This window comes from Labeo rohita, chromosome 19 (genome assembly GCF_022985175.1).
Source record: "Labeo rohita strain BAU-BD-2019 chromosome 19, IGBB_LRoh.1.0, whole genome shotgun sequence".
NCBI lineage: Eukaryota > Metazoa > Chordata > Actinopteri > Cypriniformes > Cyprinidae > Labeo > Labeo rohita.
This window is the reverse complement of record NC_066887.1, coordinates 26,521,554-26,542,974: the sequence shown is the minus strand read 5'-3', so window position 1 is coordinate 26,542,974 and position 21,421 is coordinate 26,521,554. Positions and strand designations below refer to the sequence as shown.

The 21,421-nt window shown below is 33.4% G+C and overlaps 2 protein-coding genes across 2 annotated transcripts; both read left to right on the top strand.

Annotated features, from left to right (window-relative positions):
- The first annotated feature begins 252 nt into the window (after positions 1–252).
- On the top strand, positions 253–2,759 carry cks1b (CDC28 protein kinase regulatory subunit 1B). The gene is made up of 4 exons (XM_051136124.1): positions 253–432; positions 700–773; positions 1,756–1,883; positions 1,983–2,759. Exons 2-4 carry the CDS (start codon positions 715–717, stop codon positions 2,027–2,029), a joined length of 234 nt encoding a protein of 77 aa, XP_050992081.1. The 5' UTR covers positions 253–432; positions 700–714; the 3' UTR covers positions 2,030–2,759.
- A 2,241-nt stretch (positions 2,760–5,000) lies between these two features.
- On the top strand, positions 5,001–17,835 carry LOC127181374 (nuclear GTPase SLIP-GC). The gene is made up of 24 exons (XM_051136067.1): positions 5,001–5,140; positions 6,182–6,311; positions 6,937–7,142; positions 7,810–7,864; positions 8,033–8,244; positions 8,481–8,535; positions 8,693–8,751; positions 9,246–9,284; positions 9,417–9,479; positions 9,613–9,923; positions 10,042–10,257; positions 10,384–10,578; positions 10,675–10,853; positions 11,775–11,805; positions 13,460–13,543; positions 13,656–13,752; positions 14,344–14,480; positions 14,577–14,750; positions 14,835–14,992; positions 15,943–16,066; positions 16,331–16,439; positions 16,531–16,664; positions 16,753–16,837; positions 16,984–17,835. The coding sequence occupies exons 2-24, from the start codon at positions 6,190–6,192 to the stop codon at positions 17,028–17,030; spliced, it is 2,892 nt and encodes a 963-aa protein (XP_050992024.1). The 5' UTR covers positions 5,001–5,140; positions 6,182–6,189; the 3' UTR covers positions 17,031–17,835.
- The last annotated feature ends 3,586 nt before the right edge of the window (positions 17,836–21,421 follow it).

Genomic DNA, 21,421 nt, shown 5'->3' with positions numbered 1-21,421 from the left:
CAACAATATCATATAATGAACATAAATGTAATCGGTCATAATAACAAAAAAGAAACGATAATAAAAAGTATAAAAGGAAAATAAATTAAAACATGAGATCAAAGGACTATACAGGTATTCATCTTAAAACGAGGATATTCAGCGTTTAATGCCCATTAAACTGTAAGTGGCCATAGGGACTTTTATTTGCGAAACGTAACAGGCCGACGTCTTACGTCTTCACATCTTATCCAATCAGAAAGCACATGTAGAAATTCGAATGTTTATGGGCGGGCTTTGAACTCGCTGAGAGGGAAGTTCAAGCGCCAGAGAAACGTAAACGGTGGTTGTTTTCGCAAATTGCGTTTGGGAACATAGTTTTCACATTCAAACAATAGTATTATTGGATGAAGTAAACGCCACGATTATTATATTTACGAGAAAGAAAAAACAGTAAGTGTCATGAATATACTATTCCAGAATAAACGTTGAATTTCCTAATTCGTTCATTAGCTAGCCATTAGTGGCTAGCCAGCATTGGAGGGAACGATCTGTAACCTGTATCAATAAAATCCCTCTAACAGTTACATTTATTCAGAAGTAAAAGTGATATGTACTGTTGTCCTTTATTTACGTTAAAAAAGTGTTAGCTGATTATACCCACGAACGATGTCAGTTGAATTTATGACATGACAGTTATTCCATGTGTTTTTCATCCAGAAACAACAACACGCCATGTCCCACAAGCAGATTTATTACTCAGACAAATATGACGACGACAAATTTGAGTACAGGTAAGCGAACATATTCTGTACAGTCATCAATACGTTTTTCAGTGAATGTTTATCAGTGTTGGGGGTAACGCATTACAAGTTACGTAATAATATTACTTTTTTCAAGTCAGTAGTAAAGCAACAAATTACTTTTGAATTTCTAAGAAAATATCTGAGTTACTTTTTTCAAATAACACCAGTTACTTTTTTCCCTGTAAGGAAATTGGGAGTATACATGATGTTACTGTATTCTAGACTAAATGTGAACATGCTTTAATTCATCTCACTCACAAAAACAGATTTAGTATTCCTCAAAATGAATAAAAACAGTGAAATTCAAACTCAAAATACGACGCAACCCAGCAATAAATTAAATATGTTAAATAAAACAAATATCCTTTATGTATTTAATCGCATTTTATTATCCAGTGTCTTTGCTGCCGACATTCGATGATGCAATTCAACCATATTAATAAGCAAAAATTACTTTAGATAAACTAACATTTGTGCTTCTTTTTTTTTTTTTATAGCTGAAGAGTGATCTCTTGCATAAATGTACTTTTCTTTCAGCCTGTGGTGAATTCATTTCACTTTTGGTGTAAAAGGGCTTTTACATTAGAATTGTTTTATATTAAAAACAAAGAAGCAAGCCCTGCCCAAATTTAAAAAGTAACATAACACATTTCTTTCCATAAAAAGTAACTAAGTAACATAATTAGTTACTTTTTCAGGGAGTAATGCAAAATTGTAATGTATTCATTTTAAAAGTAACTTTCCCCAACACTGATGTTTATCGTGTTTAGGCTATGTTTTGGAGTCCCAGAGACAGCAGTGCTGTGCATGTAATGTTATTACTAATAAAAAGTTGACAGTAATATTTAGTTTTCATAAAATCAGGATAAGTAGAAACATGGTACTTAAGTGTATTTTCTGAGTTGTTAAAATGGCATTTAAAATGAGGGTAAAGTGTAAGTTAGTATGTTTGTTTTATGTTTCTTTTCAGGCATGTCATGCTTCCTAAGGACATCGCTAAAAGAGTTCCCAAGACCCATCTGATGTCAGAGACAGAATGGAGGAATTTGGGTGTTCAGCAGAGTCAAGGATGGGTACATTACATGATCCATCAGCCCGGTATGTGTGTGTTTGCTAGGATGTTAAAACGTTGCCCAAATATGTTCTGTCTCTACTGTTGTCACTGTTCATGTACATGTTCTATTCTTTTCTTTATAGAACCACATATCTTGCTCTTCCGACGCCCTCTGCCTCAATCCCAGTGACCCCTGATCCACAAACTAAAGGAATTCTGAAAACTAGACGCAATCTGAAGATGTCTGAGTCTGAGAGATGCCGGGTGCACCCTAGATCAGATGGTGTCAATATCATTTGTGTGGCTTTTGACTTCTGTGTATTGACTAATCTGTGGGTTAGATTATCTTCACTGTGTTTGATCTCTGCCTTAACTGAGAGGTAGAAATGTGTGCAATTTCCTGCTGCACCTGTATTTATTATTCCTTATCAAGCTTGTCTTATAGCGATTCTGTATATGAGCTTCACTTGATGCATTTTTGCTTGGGTGAATTGATTCTGAAAGGTCTAGCAGCATTGGAAATTGTTTTACAAAGTATGCATACTGCTTTATCAAAAATAAATACTTAATTTTTCTCCCTTTAAAGTATTAACAATGCTGTTTGTACCAATATCTGTCAACAGTACTAGTAAGCAGCTAAACCTATTTTACAATACAATAATGTATAATACTGTACTCATGTATAATAAAATTATTTCAGTTTTACAACAAACCCTGATTAGAAAGCAAGAAGGTTTACTCCTTAGCATCTACTAAAATTGGGGGGTGGGGTAATAATGGTCATTTTAGATGTCCTTTCGGTTGTATTTAATTATAAAACCCTTTATAATGACAGAAACAACAGAAATTAACCTTCCCATTATAAAGTGATATTTTTGTAACTTTATCAATTGTGTCATCTTTTGTGACAATAAAAAAGTTGATTTGTATATATTTTTTTCAACAATTTGAATTAAGCAATACATAAAATTTAAATAATATGATACAATCAGAAAGAATAAGTTACCAGACAAATGAAATCAGCAACAACTCACCTTTGCACAGCACAAATGTGGCATTAAGGAATACAGATTTTTTTTTACAAGATTCAGAGATGGCATTAATGCATTTCATAATAACAGTGTTATGAAATTAAAAATAAGATTTAATATAAGGTTTTGAAGAAATATTAAATTATTTAAATGACTGAATATATATTTTAAAAATGAAACTAAATCCACCAGTTGTTGGCATAAGTCAAAGTCTTTGTGACTGAATCGTTCATTCAATCGATTGAAAAACGTAGATTCATTCATAAAGGAAACAGCTGTGACTGTATTTGGAACTATTTTTGTTGACGAAATATAGCACAATCAGACAAGTGTTTCTAAAATGTAAGTCACTTAATATTAACTTTTGTATAAAATCAGAAATGAATAAAACTTGTATAAATTCAATTTCATACAAATTTAACTTATAGCTGTCCTGGTGTATTTCATTATAAAACCCTTTATAATAACATTAAACTTAATATTTTCTCTAGACCTGGATATTAAGACCTGCACCTGCAATTATGGCCAAATTAAAGATTTGTTGTATATTGTGTGCTCCTACTGAAAAAAAGAATTAGTTAGAAACACTTTCTGGTCACATGACAGAAATTAACCATCCCCTTATAAAGGGATATTTGACTTCTTTAAGTTTTTTGTTTGTTTGTTTTTTTACCGTTGTAATGCCATTTTTCTAACATTATTAAAGGTCATCTATGGGGCAATAAAAATTTAGATTTACTTAAAAAAATTGAATTAAACAATAAATTAAATAAAAATAATATACAATCAGGAAGAATAAGTTACCAGTCAAATGAAATCAGCAACAATTCACCTTTGCACGGCACAGAAGAGCACAAATGTGGCATTAAGTTTAGATTTTTTGACAAGATTCAGAGGTGGCATTAATGCATTTCAAAATAACAGTGTTATGAGAATGTTTTAAATATAAAGTTTTGAATATAGAAATATTAAACGATTTAAATGACTCAATTTATATTTTAAAAATGAAACTGAAACCGCCAGTAGGTGGCAGTATAAGTCAAAGTCTTTGTGACAATCATTTATTCAATCGATTCAAAAACGTAGATTCATTCATAAACGAAACGGCGCTGTTTGGCGCTTTGTTCGGAGCTATTTTTGTAGCACAGTCAGACAACAGTGTTCCTAAAATGTAAGTCACTTAATATTAACTTTTGTATAAAATAAAAAATGTATAAAACTGTTGTATAAACTCAATTTCACTTTTGCAAACTCAATCATAAAATCATAATCATAAAAAACGGTCACTTGTCTTAGTTAATTGCGATCTTACAAACGTGCGTTTTAATTAATGAAGCTCTCTACACTGCATACTGAATATATTATTTACATCGTCTCTGCTCTTTCTTTGTTATAATAAATTACAAAAACTTTCACGCACTGTGTTTTAAACATACGCTCTGATTGGATGCGATTTTGTCATTTCAGAACTAAATCTGATGCGTCTCGGACCAGGTGTAATGCTAAGGTTTGTTATATAATCAATAACGACATCAAATTGTTTTCCACATATTTTACTAGCTCTATAAGTTGTAAACAAGGCACCGCTCTCCTGTTAACTAGATCTCAGCAAGAAGAATTAATTGTTATTTAGTGATGGTGAATTGTCAAAGCTTTTTAAAACGGTTCATGTCGTGGCCATCTAGTGGACGTAAAAATGTATAACACCTTCCAAAGTGCTCTGTTCCATAACAGCCACTGGTTTCACATCTGGTTGTACAATTATTTGTTTTATTTTATTGTATATAAATAATGGTCATTGTCAAAGTCATTCATTTGTGTCTGTGTACTAGCACTAAAATAAGTAAAATAAATGAAACATAAATTCATAAATTAAATCTATGATCTGTTTATTTTAACTTTGCCTCAGTCCAGACTGTTACGGCCAAAGTTAATTTTTGAGCTCAATATATAAATTACGATTAAAAATAAATTAATAAACCATGTTAACACATGTAATAACGTAAAGGAAACAGCACTGAGGTTTTTCCAACCAGGTACTGAAGCAGTCACGTGTAATTTAGGTTACTGAAGCTTCGAACGTCATAGATCACGTTTTTTTTCAAAACGAATCGAGCTCTGATACAGTTGCTTCAAAGTGAAATTTGTCGGGGGGGGTTTTATACAGGCTTCGGAGCTTCCGTGTTGAACTTAACATCACTACCGTTATTTCAAAGGTGAAAAAGCGTGTCTTCCCAAAACCTGCAAAGGAGGATAATAAAACATACAAGGTAATGAAACATACAAGGTAACTTTTATTACATTAATGTACAGTAAAGTAAAAGAACGATGGTATTACAACTTGAAAGAAGAACGTGCGTCTAAAACAGCTTCGTCTATCTTCAGTCAAACTTTATTAGCCAGGACTTTAATTTACCGTTTTCACCTTTTTTAAACTAAAAACAAGGAGCAAAACTCGTCGATGTTAATTTTTGTTGAGAAATGTGTTGAAAACGTAGGCAGTAGATCTTGCTGTGCAGAAAATACAAATCAGGAAAAGCTACTAGCGTACCCAACCCCTAAAACTGCGTTTGCAGGTGGTTCTGATAATTCTGATAATCTGTCCAAGCCTATTGATTTGAATTGGCGAGCTAGGGTCACATAGATCACATTTTATTAAAATCCTACTCTACTTTGTGGAACAAATTAATGTTCCAGGTTTGTAATGTTGAAACATCTGCCAAAACTATTAACTCATTACATTAGATTATGCAGTAAACAATGATTATGAGAAATAATAACAAAACCCGGATTATTTTATATTTGTATTTATCTAGGTTTAGTTGATTTAGATTTTATTGATTCTTTATGTATTTATTTATTTTTGGTAATTATTTTTTAATTTACTTACTTCAATTTGACAATTTGTACCCATGAGGAAACTGTGCAACTAGTGAAAATAATATTTCTTACTGTTTAATAGAGATTATTTTTCTTTCATCAGGCACTTTATGGTTTACAACTGTTTTGTCTTCATCGTTTTACCCATCACGAAATTCAATGATAATAAATAATGACTAGACCTACCAACTGCAGAAAAATCAAAAACATCTAGTCTGTCAAGATATCGAGATTTTTTTGTAGTTAAAAAAATTTTGAATTTTCCTTTTCAAATTGCAGCTGCAGTGGCATACTCGATGTGTAATGTCAATGTTTTCCTCAAAGGGATTTTTTCAGACAGCCAGTTTTAATGATAATTATGTTCTACAAAGACTGAAACTTACAATTGTTAGTATCATCTGATCAATTTGACTAATAAATTATTTTTCCAGGCATTCTAATGGCCTTCATTAAGACTGAGGATTGTGATGAATGGAAAGATGAATCCAAAGAAAGAGACTTTCAAAAGAGTGTTTATGAGCTTATGGTATATGAGGAGGACAACCAGTCAGTGGATAGCGGGTGAGGATGACACAATCAGGACAATACCTAACTTATAATTTATTAACAGACATTTTGGCTAACAAATAAAAGTGTATTTTAGTATATGAAGCATCTCTATTTTAAGATGGCAATCTTTAAGGCCTGTTTTAAGTGGAGCTTCAATGTAACTGCAACAACAGTCTCACGCTGAGATTTCTAATGGATAGGATTTTTTTTGCTGCATAATGTAGCTTTATATAAATAGTGTGATTTGTGGGTTACTATCTAAAACATATAGTATCTCTTTTAAAACAGTGGGTTAGTATTTTGCTCCATTATTTTATACTGCAAAATAAAAGCATAGTTTGCAAATATTTTGTTGATAATAATAGCATGTGATGAATTCTTATTAAGAACTTTACAATCAACATTATGTTGAATAATGTAAAACTACCCCTGTGGTCATACATAACCAACAGCATTCAGCAATGTGTCCCACTAGTGGCTACTTTTGCTCACTCACTAAAATTTGCTTGCATCTGCACAGCACAACCTTGCTTTTAATTCCATTGTGAATGCTGGACTTGTTATGTGAATGCATACATGTTAATATTGAACAGCAAAGATTTTAGTTTTAATATGTCATTTTATTTTTTATTGTTAGGCTGACATTTGCTGTTGTTACATTGGAAGATACAGATGAAGTAATGGTAGTAGCATCAGACTGGTTGAGCACAGACCAAAAACAATGTTACTGGCCGCCATTCAAATCAACAGAGAAGTACTTGGAAGCAGTTAAGAGCAATCTTAAGCCTTCAACAGGAGAGAAACCATGGGAGAAATTAAATGTGCTCTTTCATGAAAAATATGGTAACAGATTTAAAATTATTTGTTTTTATACATGTGATGCACGCTGTTCAGCCAAATGTTTGTGATTCAGCATTTTAATGAATTAAAACTGAATATTACTAGAAATTGCAGTAAAAACAAGTCTTGTTAACAAACAAATGCTGCACTGTAAAATTTGATGCTATGTGATATTCACTTGAGTTTTTTGAAAGTTAGTTTAATGTAATTTAGGTTGAAAGCCCAGACCTGAACTTAATATAAAGGGAATGTCCACAAATCTTTGGCCATATAGTTTATTTAAAAGTGCCACGAGGTCTGGAAATACAGATATTTAGATCCTTTTTATTCAGTTAATGCAGCTATAAATGTTCATCATCACACTGAAAGATGGTTGTTAGCTTGTATTAAATTATAATGTATAATTAAATAATTTGCAGTATAACAATATTATTATAATATTTTACAGTTTCTTAAAGAAGTCCACTTCCAAAACAAAGATTCACATATAATGTACTCACCCCCTTGTCATCCAAGATGTTTATGTCTTTCTTTCTTTAGTTGTAAAGAAATTATGTTTTTTGAGGAAAACATTTCAGGATTTTTCTCCATATTATTTCATTATATGTGAATCTTTGTTTTGGAAGTGGACTTCTCCTTTAACCTACTAAAATGTTTTATCTAATGGCAGACACTTATGAGGAGGCTGTAAATTACCAAGTGGAACAAAGAGCACTGAAAGATAGGCAAGTATTAGAGATTTTCTTAATTAAACTGTTCAAAAGATGATCATTACTCAACTTGCTTAGCAGGTATAATATGAAAGACATTCTCTTTGAAATTAAAGATTTGGGTTCAGAGTTTATTTCTGTTTTAATATACCCTTGTTTTTGATGTAACTATTTTTTTACTAGGCTAAATTTCTATAAAGTTGTTACCTTGAAAAAATCAAATGAGCTGACAGTGATACCAGCAATATGGCAGAATGAAGAAAGGACACATTGTTATTGGCCTCCATTCAAGTCACCAGAGAAGTGCACAGAAGCTGTAAAGAACAGACTTGAGCCTCCTGTTCCAAGCAGAAATCCATGGGAGATGTTAAATATTCAAGTCCATGGGGAATGTGGTAATAATTTCTATTTAAAAAAATCCTGTTTACATCCTCTGTGTAATATATATTATATTTATCAGTGGCATGATAAAGTGAAACAATGCTTGGAAAAGATACATTGAGATAAGAATGATCACGGTAATATTTTTTTTCCACAAGCAAGATAGCTAAACAAATAATTCACCCAAATTTATTATTTTGCTGTTGTTAACTACTGTTTTGTTGTATTTTTTTTATATATTTTATTGTAGCGACATATGAACAGGCTAAAGAGAAGCAAAAAGCATTAAAAGAACAGAAAGAAAGGTAAGGAATATTGAGAGATATTTAATACTTTTATAAAAAGAAAATATTTAAATACATTTGAAACAAACAAATGTACTTTTGTTTCAAATGATTGTTATTTTGCTTTCTATTAATTATTTTGTATTAATTTCTGTTACTTGTTTTTTTTTCTTTTCAGATCTACACTGCATCCTGCACCAGCATCTTCTCTTCAAATTTCTAGATTTTCCCCTCATGGTGAGTCAATTTTGTAACAATCGCTTAAATGTCTTTCTTCACCTAATGGATAAATATGAAACATTTGACAATAAAAAACGCATAAGCATTGTTTAATATCACAGTAGTTTGCAAGGTGTCATTTTTTGCGGTCACTAGGGTTATTTATAATTCTCTCTTGCCACGCGTGTTGCATTTCGGGATGGCATGCTAAGTTAAAAACTTTTAAAAATGTATACTGAGACCCAAGCAATGTGTGGCACATTAATAAAGCTCTCTCAGCCTCCAGAACCATAGCTACAATATTTAGAAAAATAGGTAAAATATGGTACTTTTCGCACTCTGCTGAAGCCAAATTCTTGTATTCATGCATTTTAACATAGCAAGAATAATCAAGAATAAATGATCATTGAGAGCTAAGCAAAGTGGAAGATTTTCAGTGCACAATACATTTTTAAAAGTTTGCTTTAAAGCCTGTGATTAAAACAAAATGAATCTTATGAATTATTTGGCAGTTACAAAAAGAAAACATCTTTCTGAAACGTTGGTTTCAGGCAAGTACATTCTTAATCTGTCAAGATTTTATATGTCGCTACTTTCCATACATCCCAGAATGGCTAGATCAGTGTGTGATTTACTTTTTGAATATTGAGGAAATATAATGAGCAGAATTAATTCTGTCATAGGTACTAAAAGAAAACGTGATTGTGAATTGTCTGACTCAAGTAGAGAGTCACTACTGACAACAGGCAAGTACAATCTGAATCTGTCACTACTAGACTAACTGGTCACTTGGCTGACTAGCAAGTCTCCACACTTTTTTATTAAATGTGTGCTTTAAATAATCCCCTCTATGATTTTCTTCTTCTTCATTGTGCACAGATATGGAGATCATGTTGAAGGCAAAGCAAATCATGAAAAGAGTCACTGATAACTTGGCCCACACAATCAATATGCACAATGAAATCATTTCAAAGATAAATAAAATGTATACAGTCAACAGAAAGAAGGCAACCATTGGAATTTTTGGAAGGGCAGGAGAAGGAAAAAGCTCCCTATTAAGTGCAATCTTGGGGGAAAAAGATCTCCTGCCATCTGGTTGTTTTGGTGCCTGTACATCTGTTGTTACTCAGGTGGAAGCCAATCTGACTGACTCCAACTACACAGCAGAGATCGAATTCATCTCTAAAGAGGTTTCCCCATTTACACTCATCTTACCATGACTTTAATGGGAGTTCTTAATAAATATAAAAATAAATCAGACTGGAGGAAAAGAAAAAAAAAAGTATTTTCTATGTTGTGCCTGTGCAGGAGTGGGAGAAAGAGCTGGAAGATCTTTTCAGAGATTTACAAGATGACAGTGAGGACAGGAATGATGACTTGATTGAAATTGCTGAAGAAAAGATCACTGCGCTGTATGGAGCTGATGCAGACCAGAAAACATTAGAAGAGCTCAAGAAAGATGACAAATATGCTGAGATTGAAAAATTAATGTCCATCAGTAAAAAAACAATCTCAAAGAGTGATGTAACTGTTTTTTTTCATATATTTCAAAAATCAATTTCATTAGATCATTAATACTACTAATACTGTTAATAATAATGTATTTTGAATGTATTTCTAAGTAAAATTAACAAATTATTTCCTCCACAGATGTCTGAATTTGCTAGTGATGTTGCACGGTTCATACAACACAGTAAGTCAAGTCCCGGTGGCTGGTACTGGCCGCTTTTGAAGAGTGTCAATATCAAGATTCCAGATTGTCATGAACTTCTGGAACACATTGTGATTGTTGATATTCCTGGGACTGAAGACTGCAATAAGACTAGAGATGACCTGTGGAAATCTGTAAATATATTACTTACTCAAAATAAATGTTATAAAACCACACAATCAAATGTTACTACAAGCTTGTCCTCTAACTTACTATTTCAAATCCCGCAGAAACTGTCAGAGTGCTATTCTGTGTGGATTGTAAGTGCTATCAATCGAGCAATCACTGACAGATATCCCTGGGGGATATTAAAGCACTGCAGTGAGGAACTGGGACCAGGAAGAGAATGTAAACACATCAACTTCATCTGTACAAAGACTGATGATATCAATCCAGGAGCCTATATGAGGTTAGAATTAGAATATCTTTATCATTAAATGGGCTGTAAGTATTATTATATTTTATTTATAGCCTAAATCATAGCATAAAATGTTCTTGCAATCTGTCCTGCTATTACTGAAATAGGTGTCGCTGAGAATTTTGTCTCTGTGATGGATGCCTTATGTAAACGGCAAAAAAGAATCTAAGAGTGGATCACACTTTTTTGACCAATTACATTGAGGTGACTCTTCATGTGCCAATCAATATTTATTTATTTTGTTTATTTATTTTTTTCCCCCAGGATTGCTGATATGCCTTTGGAGAATATAGTATAAGTTGTTATTGATATTGTATGTCTTTTAGGGGCCATATTCATAAAATATTTTATTTAACCACTAAGAGTTCTCTGAAATAGCAGTAAGAGTTTCCTTTTAAAACCAATTCACAAAGCTGCTGAGACCTTACTAAGGAATGCTTTAATTAATATACTAGAATAATCATGGCTGACAGTAAAACACTGTGCAAAAGAAAACCAAACTGCACACAAGAACAGCTGTTACTTCTTGCCCAACTTGTACATGAAAATTAGGAAATAATTAAATTAAATTAAGGGCAAATTATTGTGAAATATTTCTAAAATGTTTACATTGTAAGGTGTCTTCTGAGCAAAATCCATTTTAGGAGGGTTTGTGATTTGGTGAATTAGAGGTCAACTAGAGGTTAACTACCTTTAACTTTCCACAGATTTAGGAGCTGTTTTTAGGGCTAAAACACTTTGTGAAATATTCTTCGAGTAAAACTTTAGGAGTACGGTATTAGACCTGACTTGTGCCCCCACTATTTTTAAGAGTGTCTCCTAAATCTGTCACTTTTAGCCTCAAGGTGTTTTGTAAATATGGCCCCAGAATTTCAAAACAACCCTTTTTGACTTTTTTATCTGTCTTTTTAGATCTGCACGGCTTCCTTACACAAACGACATGGTAGAGAATTTACAAACAACAGATTCTTCTTTTTGTTGTATTTTACAAAATATGTAAACTTTTCTGGAAATGGGATTGTTACTGGAATTTAATTCATGTAAAATTTCAGGAGGAAAGACACACTAGGGGTCCTCTACGGTGACCGGAAGGGGACACCTTCGGTTCACTTAAGTGTGTCGTGGCCACGATATATCAAGTCGTGGGAACGTGATATTATGTCATGGCCATGAGATATTAATTCGTGGGAACGTCATATCAACTCGTGGGAACGTCATATTATGTCGTGGCCACGAGATCATTTTGTCGAGGTAACGACATCCTTATGTCGTGGCCACGAGATGCTATGATGAGGGAACGACATCCATTTCTCGTGGCCACGTCTTATTATGTTGAGGAAACGACATGCGCTTCTCGTGGCCACGAGTTTAATGCGTAAACAAACCTGCGTGACCATAGTAACCCGGGATTATCAGAGATAGGTTTATTAATATTTTATTTTGAATTAAGGAATTATTATATTAATTATTTTAGAAATTAATACAATATTAAATGATAATATTATGCGATGCTGTCTACGTGAATGTCATCTGTGTTCGATGTAGACAGCATTCAAAAGAAGGTGATCATTAATAAATATTACATGAAGTATATCAAATAGTCCTACAAACATTTCATGCATCCCACAGTCTTGTAAGTCCATTAACTGATCCTCTTTTTCTGTAATATTTGTATCATTCCTTTATATTAGTTTTTTTTTTTTTTTTTACCTTAATTTCGATCTCTTTACTTAAATGCTTGACATGCCAGTACAATTTTAAATATGCTATATTGGGATTTTTACTGGAATGCAGTTTAAAGGTTGAATTTGACATATATTCTATTTTATTTCGTCTAATTAATAGACTAGCCTATATATTCACGTAGTTTCATTTGTAAATCATTTATCGTCACACAGGGGCATAAATACAATCAAAACTTCTGTCAAAACTTTATTGGCATAATTGTCGTTTACAGTATTTGCAAAATATAGCAAATACTAGCATATAGGGCCTACAGAACGTTAGGCAAAGCGAGATGGATGTCGTTCCCTCATCATAGCATCTCGTGGCCATGACATAAGGATGTCGTCACCTCGACAAAATGATCTCGTGGCCGCGACGTAATATCACGTTCCCACGAGTTGTTATGTCGTGGCCGCGACAAACTTAAGTGAACCGAAGGTGTCCCCTCCCGGTCACCGTAGTCCTCAGTGATCCTCCAAGGGGACATTGAAATAACTTAATCTTGAATTTATTTTGTTTAAAAAATAGCATGAGGCATTGTAGTAGTTGGAGAAGGAAAAAGGTTGAGAACTGTTTAATATAGTTTACAGGTTTTACATATATTTTGTTTATAAAAAAATCTTTTGAGGTTAATATTATTATTATTATGAGGTAATTGACATAGAAACAATCGATAGAGATTAAAGTGTAATAAAAATTAAGTGTATTATAAATGAAAGTGTATTATAAATTTAAGAAATATATATATTTTTAAAAATATTCTAAATATTATATAAATAGTTTAAGAAGTATGTATATTCAGTCATTTAAACAGATTTCAAATTGCCTTATATTACGACACCCCTTATTTTCACATGTTTTTAATCATTCAGGATCAGAAAATACTGTGCATACGTCATAGAAATGAAGATGTCAAGACAAAGGTGAAAGAAAAGTTTGAAAAATCTGAAATCAAGGTATTTTCTTTACCATCGTTAACACCATTTCTTTTTGTTACTATCGTTTTTAATCATTTTTAATTATTTTTACATTTTTAATTATTTGCTTTTCCTCTATATTTATTTATAGAAAAAATTCAGAACTGACAGTGATTTTCTTCAAGTATTTACTGTAAGTTCCAATGCATTTTTCGACACCAGCTTAAATCTGGAATCTGCTGAAACAGGTAAAACTCTCCTTGTTACTACAGTACAGTTCTTCATTAGAACACACAAAATGTATAAATGAAGTAGGGTTGGATGTTTTTTTTTTCTCTTTCAGATTTTCTCTTAATTCTAATTTAATGTTTTGCCATGATTTAATTTTTTATAAATCAAGGAATCGCGATATTGAAATATTAGAAAATGTTATTGGTTTTAGACACATTGACAATATGCTAGTAATAGTAACAGTTATAATAAAACAATGATCCGAACACATAATGAGTGATCATGAACATGAGTTAAAGAGTGTTTTTTAAAACATGAATCAAGCTGTTGTTACATTTTAAAGCTGACGAGTTAAATGTTAAAAAAGAAAGAAAAAAAGTCCAAATAAAAACTGAGAAAAGTTCAAACTTTCTGAAAGAAAAAAAATATGATTTTATTTTTTGCCGTATCACTCAGCCCCATTAAAAATAAATAAATAAATAAATAGTCTTTTCTGTAATTACCTGCATATTTTAAACAAGCTGAAATTTAAATGAGTCAAGCAAAATGTCATTAAATGTGCCAGGCAAAGCACTGAACAAATTAATCAAAATCACACCTTTCTGTAGAAATCCCAAAGCTGCAGGATGTTCTGAGGAGCCTTAACAAGAGCATTAACCGAGAACTGACCAGAGATTATGTGTCTGAGGCAAAAGGAGTTCTGTCTCTGATCCAAAGTGTCCAGCTGGATACAGACAAGAAAGCAGTATGCATCAAAATTATACATGTTTTACATGCAGATGTTTTCAGAATTTTGGTATATTATTTAGTAATTCACTACTGTTGTATGGATGTGTTTTAGGCTGAGATGAAAGTCGCCATCCGCATGGATCTTGAAAATAATCTGAAGGTGGCGCTAAGTGAAATGGACAAATATTTTGACAACATTTCTAATGATCTGGAGAAGTGTCTCTCAAAGGGAGTGGAAGAATCAGTGCAATCATGTGTTGCTTCCGCAAAGGCACTGGTAGCACCTGTGAGTGTGATTCAAATATATAAAAAGTATCACCATTTTCATGTCTGTTTAACACTTTTACTCACTTTTTTCTTTTTTTTTCAGAAAAAAGATGGGAGAGGATTCCATAAAATCATTCAAACTTTGTGCAAGAATTATGGATGCTATTGGCATAAAAACTGCGATGCAGTCCTAGATCTGAACAAGAAATTGGCAAAACCCCTGCATGAAAACATTTATGAAAATTTCAGCCAGATTTTCCCGTAAGTTGTTTTATCATTCTATTTTCAGTCTTCCTTTGTTTAGGTCACAAAACAATGAAAACAATATAATGGTTGGTCAATGACTCGAGGCAAGTTTAGGGAATCAGCATAATCAGTTATAGATATGTATCTGACATTTAGCCCCTAAATCTGACTGGGCAAGTGTTCTGATGTGAGCACAGGGAATTTACACTTTTTCAGAATGATATGGTACTAAATAGAACCATTACTATTTGTAAAGAACCTTTGGTCACTTTATTTTAAGATCCAGTTCTTATTAACAAACCAATAACTATGACTTTTGAGTTGCTAAACTCCTAATTTGCTGTTTATTAATAGTTTGTGAGTTAGTTGATAAGCTTGGGTATTGTCTAGGATTAGGGTTGTAGAATATGTTCATGCAAAATATGTGCTTTGTAAGTACTGATAAATATCCAATGTGTTAATAATAGGCAAGCTAATAAGAAACTAGTTAATACTGAGAATTGGCCCATATTTTTTAGTGTTATCCTAAAGTGTTACTGAATCTTTAAAGAACCATCTTTTTTAGAGTGCAGGCCTTTCCAGTTTCAGCAAATTTCATTTTTATTATTTACGCCATTTTCCCAAAAAGTGATGTTATATTGTTCGTTTGATGCTACATAAATACATAAAACTTATTTGATAAGCATTAATAAATAAACATTTATCTAAACTAACTTAATACTTAATAAAAAAAAGATAATACAGCTGTATAAGTGACATGATATATGTGACATGCAGCTTACTAGTTTTTAAAATGCTTTAATTGTTGTTTGTTATAAACGTTTTTACATAAAAACAAACAAACTTGTACTTATGTCAAAATATTATTATGTCTCAAGTAGTACAACAACACTTAATGAAAAAATAAATAAAAAATAACACTTTTTAATATAAACTCTAATTGGTTTTGGATTTTATGGCTTCAGTGTGAGTGGAAAAACAGGGAGGTCAGTGCAAGAACAGATTGATAAGTTCACTATCATCCAGAGTGACCCTGCGTACCTCAGATCTTCTGTGATACGTCACATTCAGAACTTCGTCAAAACAGAGGTGAGTTCAGCAAGTTGTTCTCTCATGGGCACAAGACATATTTAACCTGGCCCTGGTTCTCTGTGTCTGTTTTTGTTTATTAAAAATAATTAACAACAGGTTTAAGTTTGCCATCTCATCCAGTAAAGTTTACACTTGCAGATTAATAAACCAGAGAGTGATGAAATGCACTGAACAAACTGTTAATATATTAATGGAGGGACTGACACACTCAGATACATTGATAAAAAGACTTTTCTGACTTTTTTCCACTCCTTCTAAAAGGAATCCAAACTGAAGGAATTGCTTAATAGAGAAACTGTTGAATTAGGGAAAGACATCTACTCATCAATTATAAAAACCATTCAGAATGAAATGTCTCCCTGCTATGAAAGTAAGCAAGCATTAAAATGTGATTTAATCACAAACTATTTATTTTAATTGCTGCAAACAAATATTCACCAACTAAATGTTTCTTATTTTAGAAGCTGCAGCCCTGACAGGAACAGGATCCATAAAGGAAAGGCAAGATATGCTAGTAAACACAGTCAATGAGAAAAAACACCACATGTTCAACAAAGCCAAAATGGAAGTGCTTAAAAAGTTAAATCAATTAAAGGTATTGATCTCACCTTTAATAGGACAAGCATGTATTAAGACAAGCGTGTATTAAACGATTAAACTGATTCTTTTGTTTCTTTGTGCAGCTGCACATAAAAGATGTTCTTGAACCAGGACTAAAGAAAGCAATGGATCTCTCACTGTCACAAAGCATCAATACGACATTGATGGGTAAGAGAAAATGAAATCTTTTTAAATTAAACAAGACACTTTGCATTGTAAGGTATTGGCTGATTATTCTCAATCACTCTACATGTTTATGTAAATTGTGCAACACTTTGTAACACATATTCATTTTGTAATACATATATTTCTAGATGTCTCCAGAGAAATTGATCAGATGGAGACACTTCTAAAGCAATGATGCTGTTCAAACAATAAGAAGCCCAAGAGAAACTGCACAATTCACAGAAGTGAAGACACATAAAGTTTCATTAGTTTTATAACAAATATTTCTTTACTCAAATGTATTCTTCTGTTTTGTTATATTTTCTGCATACATTTGTCTTATAGATTGCTGATAGGTGCATTTTGTAAGGTATATAATATTTTAATACCTAATTTCCATGATCTAAATATTCTTAAGAATTAAAAGTTTGTTGTCATTTAAAATTGTATAGGCTTATTGCATTATTATTCTGTTATATTATGATTATATATTTAGTAGCATAAAATGGTCTTAAAATGAAAATAATATACCTTATCGCAATGATTTCTGGGGCAATATATTGCACAAGAAAAAGTTGTTATCATGACAGGCCTAATTCACTCCTCACAAAACTATAACCCCCCTCCAGATGCCTGTGATCAGTGAGTTAGCAGCACCTTGTGGTGCCATCACAGAAAGGCACCCTCACTGCTCTTCACAAGCCCACTTGCAAATTTCTTTACAGTATTCAAGAAATGGATAAAACCACATTTTTTCTATAAGCAATTAAAAGAATTATTCACCACTGAAAAGTTTTAATAAAATTTGGCTGTCTATGCAGTAGAAAGGTCAAATTAGTTTTGACCTTTTGCCAGAAATTTCAACACATACAAAAAAACAAACAAACATTTGATTTTGGAGCCACCCATCTTTTAATTTTGTCTATTGACTTATTTTACATATATTAATGACGTATGTTTCTGTTTTTATTAAGCTTATGTTTAATACATTTCAATCTTGTCATCTTTCTTTGAATTGTATTTGTAATTATTAAAAAAAAAATATATATATTTTTTTGTTCAGAGCTGGTGTACTTATTTATGTGAAGTACAGTATGTGCATATATACACTTAAAAATAAAGGTGCTTCATGATGCCATAGACGAACTCTTTTTGTCTAAATGGTTCCATAAAGCACCTTTAAAGGAGAAGACCACTTCCAGAACAACAATTTACAAATAATTTACTCACCCCCTTGTCATCCATGATCTTTATGTCTTTCTTTCTTCAGTCGTAAAGAAATTATGTTTTTTTAAGGAAAACATTTCAGGATTTTTCTCCATATAATGAACTGATATGGTCCCCCTGATTTTGAACTTCCAAAATGCAGTTTAATATGGCTTCAAACAATCCCAAATGCGGTTGTAAACAATCCCAGCTGAGAAAGAAGGGTCTTATCTAGCGAAATGATCGGTTATATTAATAAAAATAATACAACTTATATACTTTTTAATGCAAAACGCTTGTCTTGTCTTGTCTGGTTCATGACAGTTAGGGTATGTTGAAAAACTCCCATCTCATGTTCTCCCTCAACTTCAAAATCGTCCTACATCACTGTTTTACCTTTTTTGTTAAGGGTGTTTAATCTTTTTTGCATGTTCACTTTGCAAAGACTGGGTCGGTACTTCTGCAGTGATGTAGGATGATTTTGACATGATTTTTGAAGTTGAGGGAGAAAATACGATCAGAGTTTTTTGATATACCCTAACTGTCTTGAACTAGAATACACAGAGTTCAGGGAGAGAAAGGCAAAATGAGCGTTGAGATTCAAAAAATTATTAAAATTGTATTTTTTTAAATGAAAATAACCAATCTTTTCACTAGATAAGACCCTTCTTCCTCGCCTGGGATCGTTTACAACCGCATTTGGGATAGTTTGAAGCCGCATTTAAACTGCCTTTTGGAAGTTCAAAATCTTCCATCAGTCCATTATATGGGGAAAAATGCAGAAATGTTTTCCTCAAAAAAACTTAATTTCTTTACGACTGAAGAAAGAAAGACATAAACATCTTGGATGAAAAGGGGGGTGATACATTATATTTTGGAAATGGACAAAAGCTGTTTCACAAAAGGTTCTTTGTGGTGAAAGAAGCTTCTTCAGATTATAAAAAGGTAACAGAGAGATGGTTCTTCAAAGAACCACTGACTGAATGGTTCTTTGTGGAACCAAAAATGGTTCCTTTATGGCATTACTGTGAAGAACCTTTTTAAGCACCTCTATTTTTAAGAGTATACACACTATAATTCCACTATTTCTTCCTTTCCTTTCTCTTCTGAACAACTGTAACTTTGTATTGCTAGCACATCTCACGCCTCCTTAGATGATCTGTTTTACTGACTTGACTTGGCATGAGTAGACTTGGCTTGGTATGGACAGACTTGGCTTGGGATGAAACAGAAACAGACTTGAACAGAAACAGAGCCACAGCGCACCAACAGCAACATGGGCAATATATTTATACTAAACAAAGAGGGTCATATGACAAACCAACCAATGAAAAACAAGACACATGACTAAGACAACCAATGAGAATATGACAAATGCAACCAAGGAACCAATCAGAACATAAGACACAAGGTGTGTTCGACTTAATGCAGCACTGTGCAGCTCGATCAAATTCTGACTTGAAGCAGTGCATGCTGGTTAGAAATTTTGTCCAACTTGAGACGCCGCAGATGCCTTGTGACGGTCACATGTGGCATCAAAGTATCGTAATAGTGATTTGAGAGCAGCAGGCTGACTCAGCCGCTCAGCCTCAGTGCAGTTTCTTCAAAGCGGCTGCAGGAGCTCTGATGATGACACAGCTGTTTCACGATTGGTCAGATTCGCCGCATGACAACGATCACGTGTGTTTCTGGTTTATTCTAACATTCCTAAGTCCGATAATGCTCACAAATCTGTGTTTTTAGAATAGTAAAAGTGTTTTTACTGTAGTTGCAATTTATATTGAGTTACGTTTGTCATAAAACACTGTTAAAAGCATATATAAACTCCCTGAATTGAAGCTTAAGGCCTGCACTTCAATTTCATCTTGATTGTTTCATTTCGATTCTAGTGGCATACAGAGCCGAAATTAAGAAAATTGTGTCAGTGTCCAAATATATATGGACCTGACTGTGTATTGAAAATCCCAAGTCTTAGCACTGAAACGGACCGTCTACAAATGAAGCCAGACCACCAGCTGGTGATGGATTTCTTAGCCAAGCGTTTTTTAAAGCATCATATTAGCATATGTACAGTGTTTGATTCGCTAAATAGATGCATCCTTTGAAGAAAGAAACACAAATGTTGTGCTAGATCCTGTTTGCCACAACAAACCGCATAATTTGCATTAGTGGCTATCTGCTTTATTAATAGTAATGCTATTAATAAGGTTATTAATATTAAAATTATTATTATTATTATTATTAATAGTATTTAATAATCCCAAATTTGGCACCAATGTCACTGATTTAGTCCATTTAAGCCACATTAAAGGAGAAAACCACTTCCAGAACAAAAATTGACAGATAATTTACTCACCCCCTTGTCATCCAAGATGTTCATGTCTTTCTTTCTTCAGTCAATAAGAAATTATGTTTCTTGAAGAAAACATTCCAGAATTTTTCTCCATATAGTGGCCTTTAATGGTGTCCCCAAGTTTAAACTTCCAGAATGAAGTTTAAATGCAGCTTCAAATGGCTCTAAATGATCCCAGCCAAGGAAGAAGAGTCTTATCTAACAAAACGATCATTTTTGAAACAAATTGAAAATTTATATACTTTTTAACCTCAAATGCAGTGTATAGAAGGCTTTAGAAGCAGGAAAAGTGGGCAAGATTTGAGTTTGACAAAGGTTAAATTTTGATGGCTAGACAACTGGGTCAGAGCATCTCCAAAACTGCAGTTCTTGTGGGGTGTTCCCAGTCGACAATGGTCAGTATCCATCAAAATGGTCCAAGGAAGGAACAGTGGTGAACTGGTGACAGGGTCAATGGCGGCTAAGCCTCACTGCTGACCCCTGTCTGCCGAAAGTGCCAACAGTGGGCACCAGAAGAATTTTGAGGTGAAGAATCTGAACACTGTGAGGTGTTGATTTGGCCTCCAAATTCCCCAGATCTCAATCCAATCAAACATCTGTGGGATGTGCTGAACAATCAAGTCCCATGGAGACCCCACCTCACAACTTACAGGACTTATGGTGTGCTCAAGTCATGTCAGATAGATCGTATTTATCATGCCATTCACATCTCGGGCTTGCACAACCGGGAAGCCAACGAGCTGTCACGAGCTGCGCTCCCCAGAGAATGGAGGCTCCATCCCCAGATGGTCCAGCTGAGCTAGAGACATTTCGGAGAGGCTCAGGTAGACTTTTTTGCCTCTCCAGAGACCTCTCACTGCTAGTTGTTTTACTCCCTGACTGAGGGAACACTCGGCTGGCCGCAGGGCCTGTGCGTATATGTGTTTCCCCCAGTGAGCCTTCTCGCACAGATGTTGTGCAAGATCAGGGAGGACAAGGAGCAGGTCCTGCTTGTGGCGCTCCCAGGACTAATACTCCTTGTGACAGCC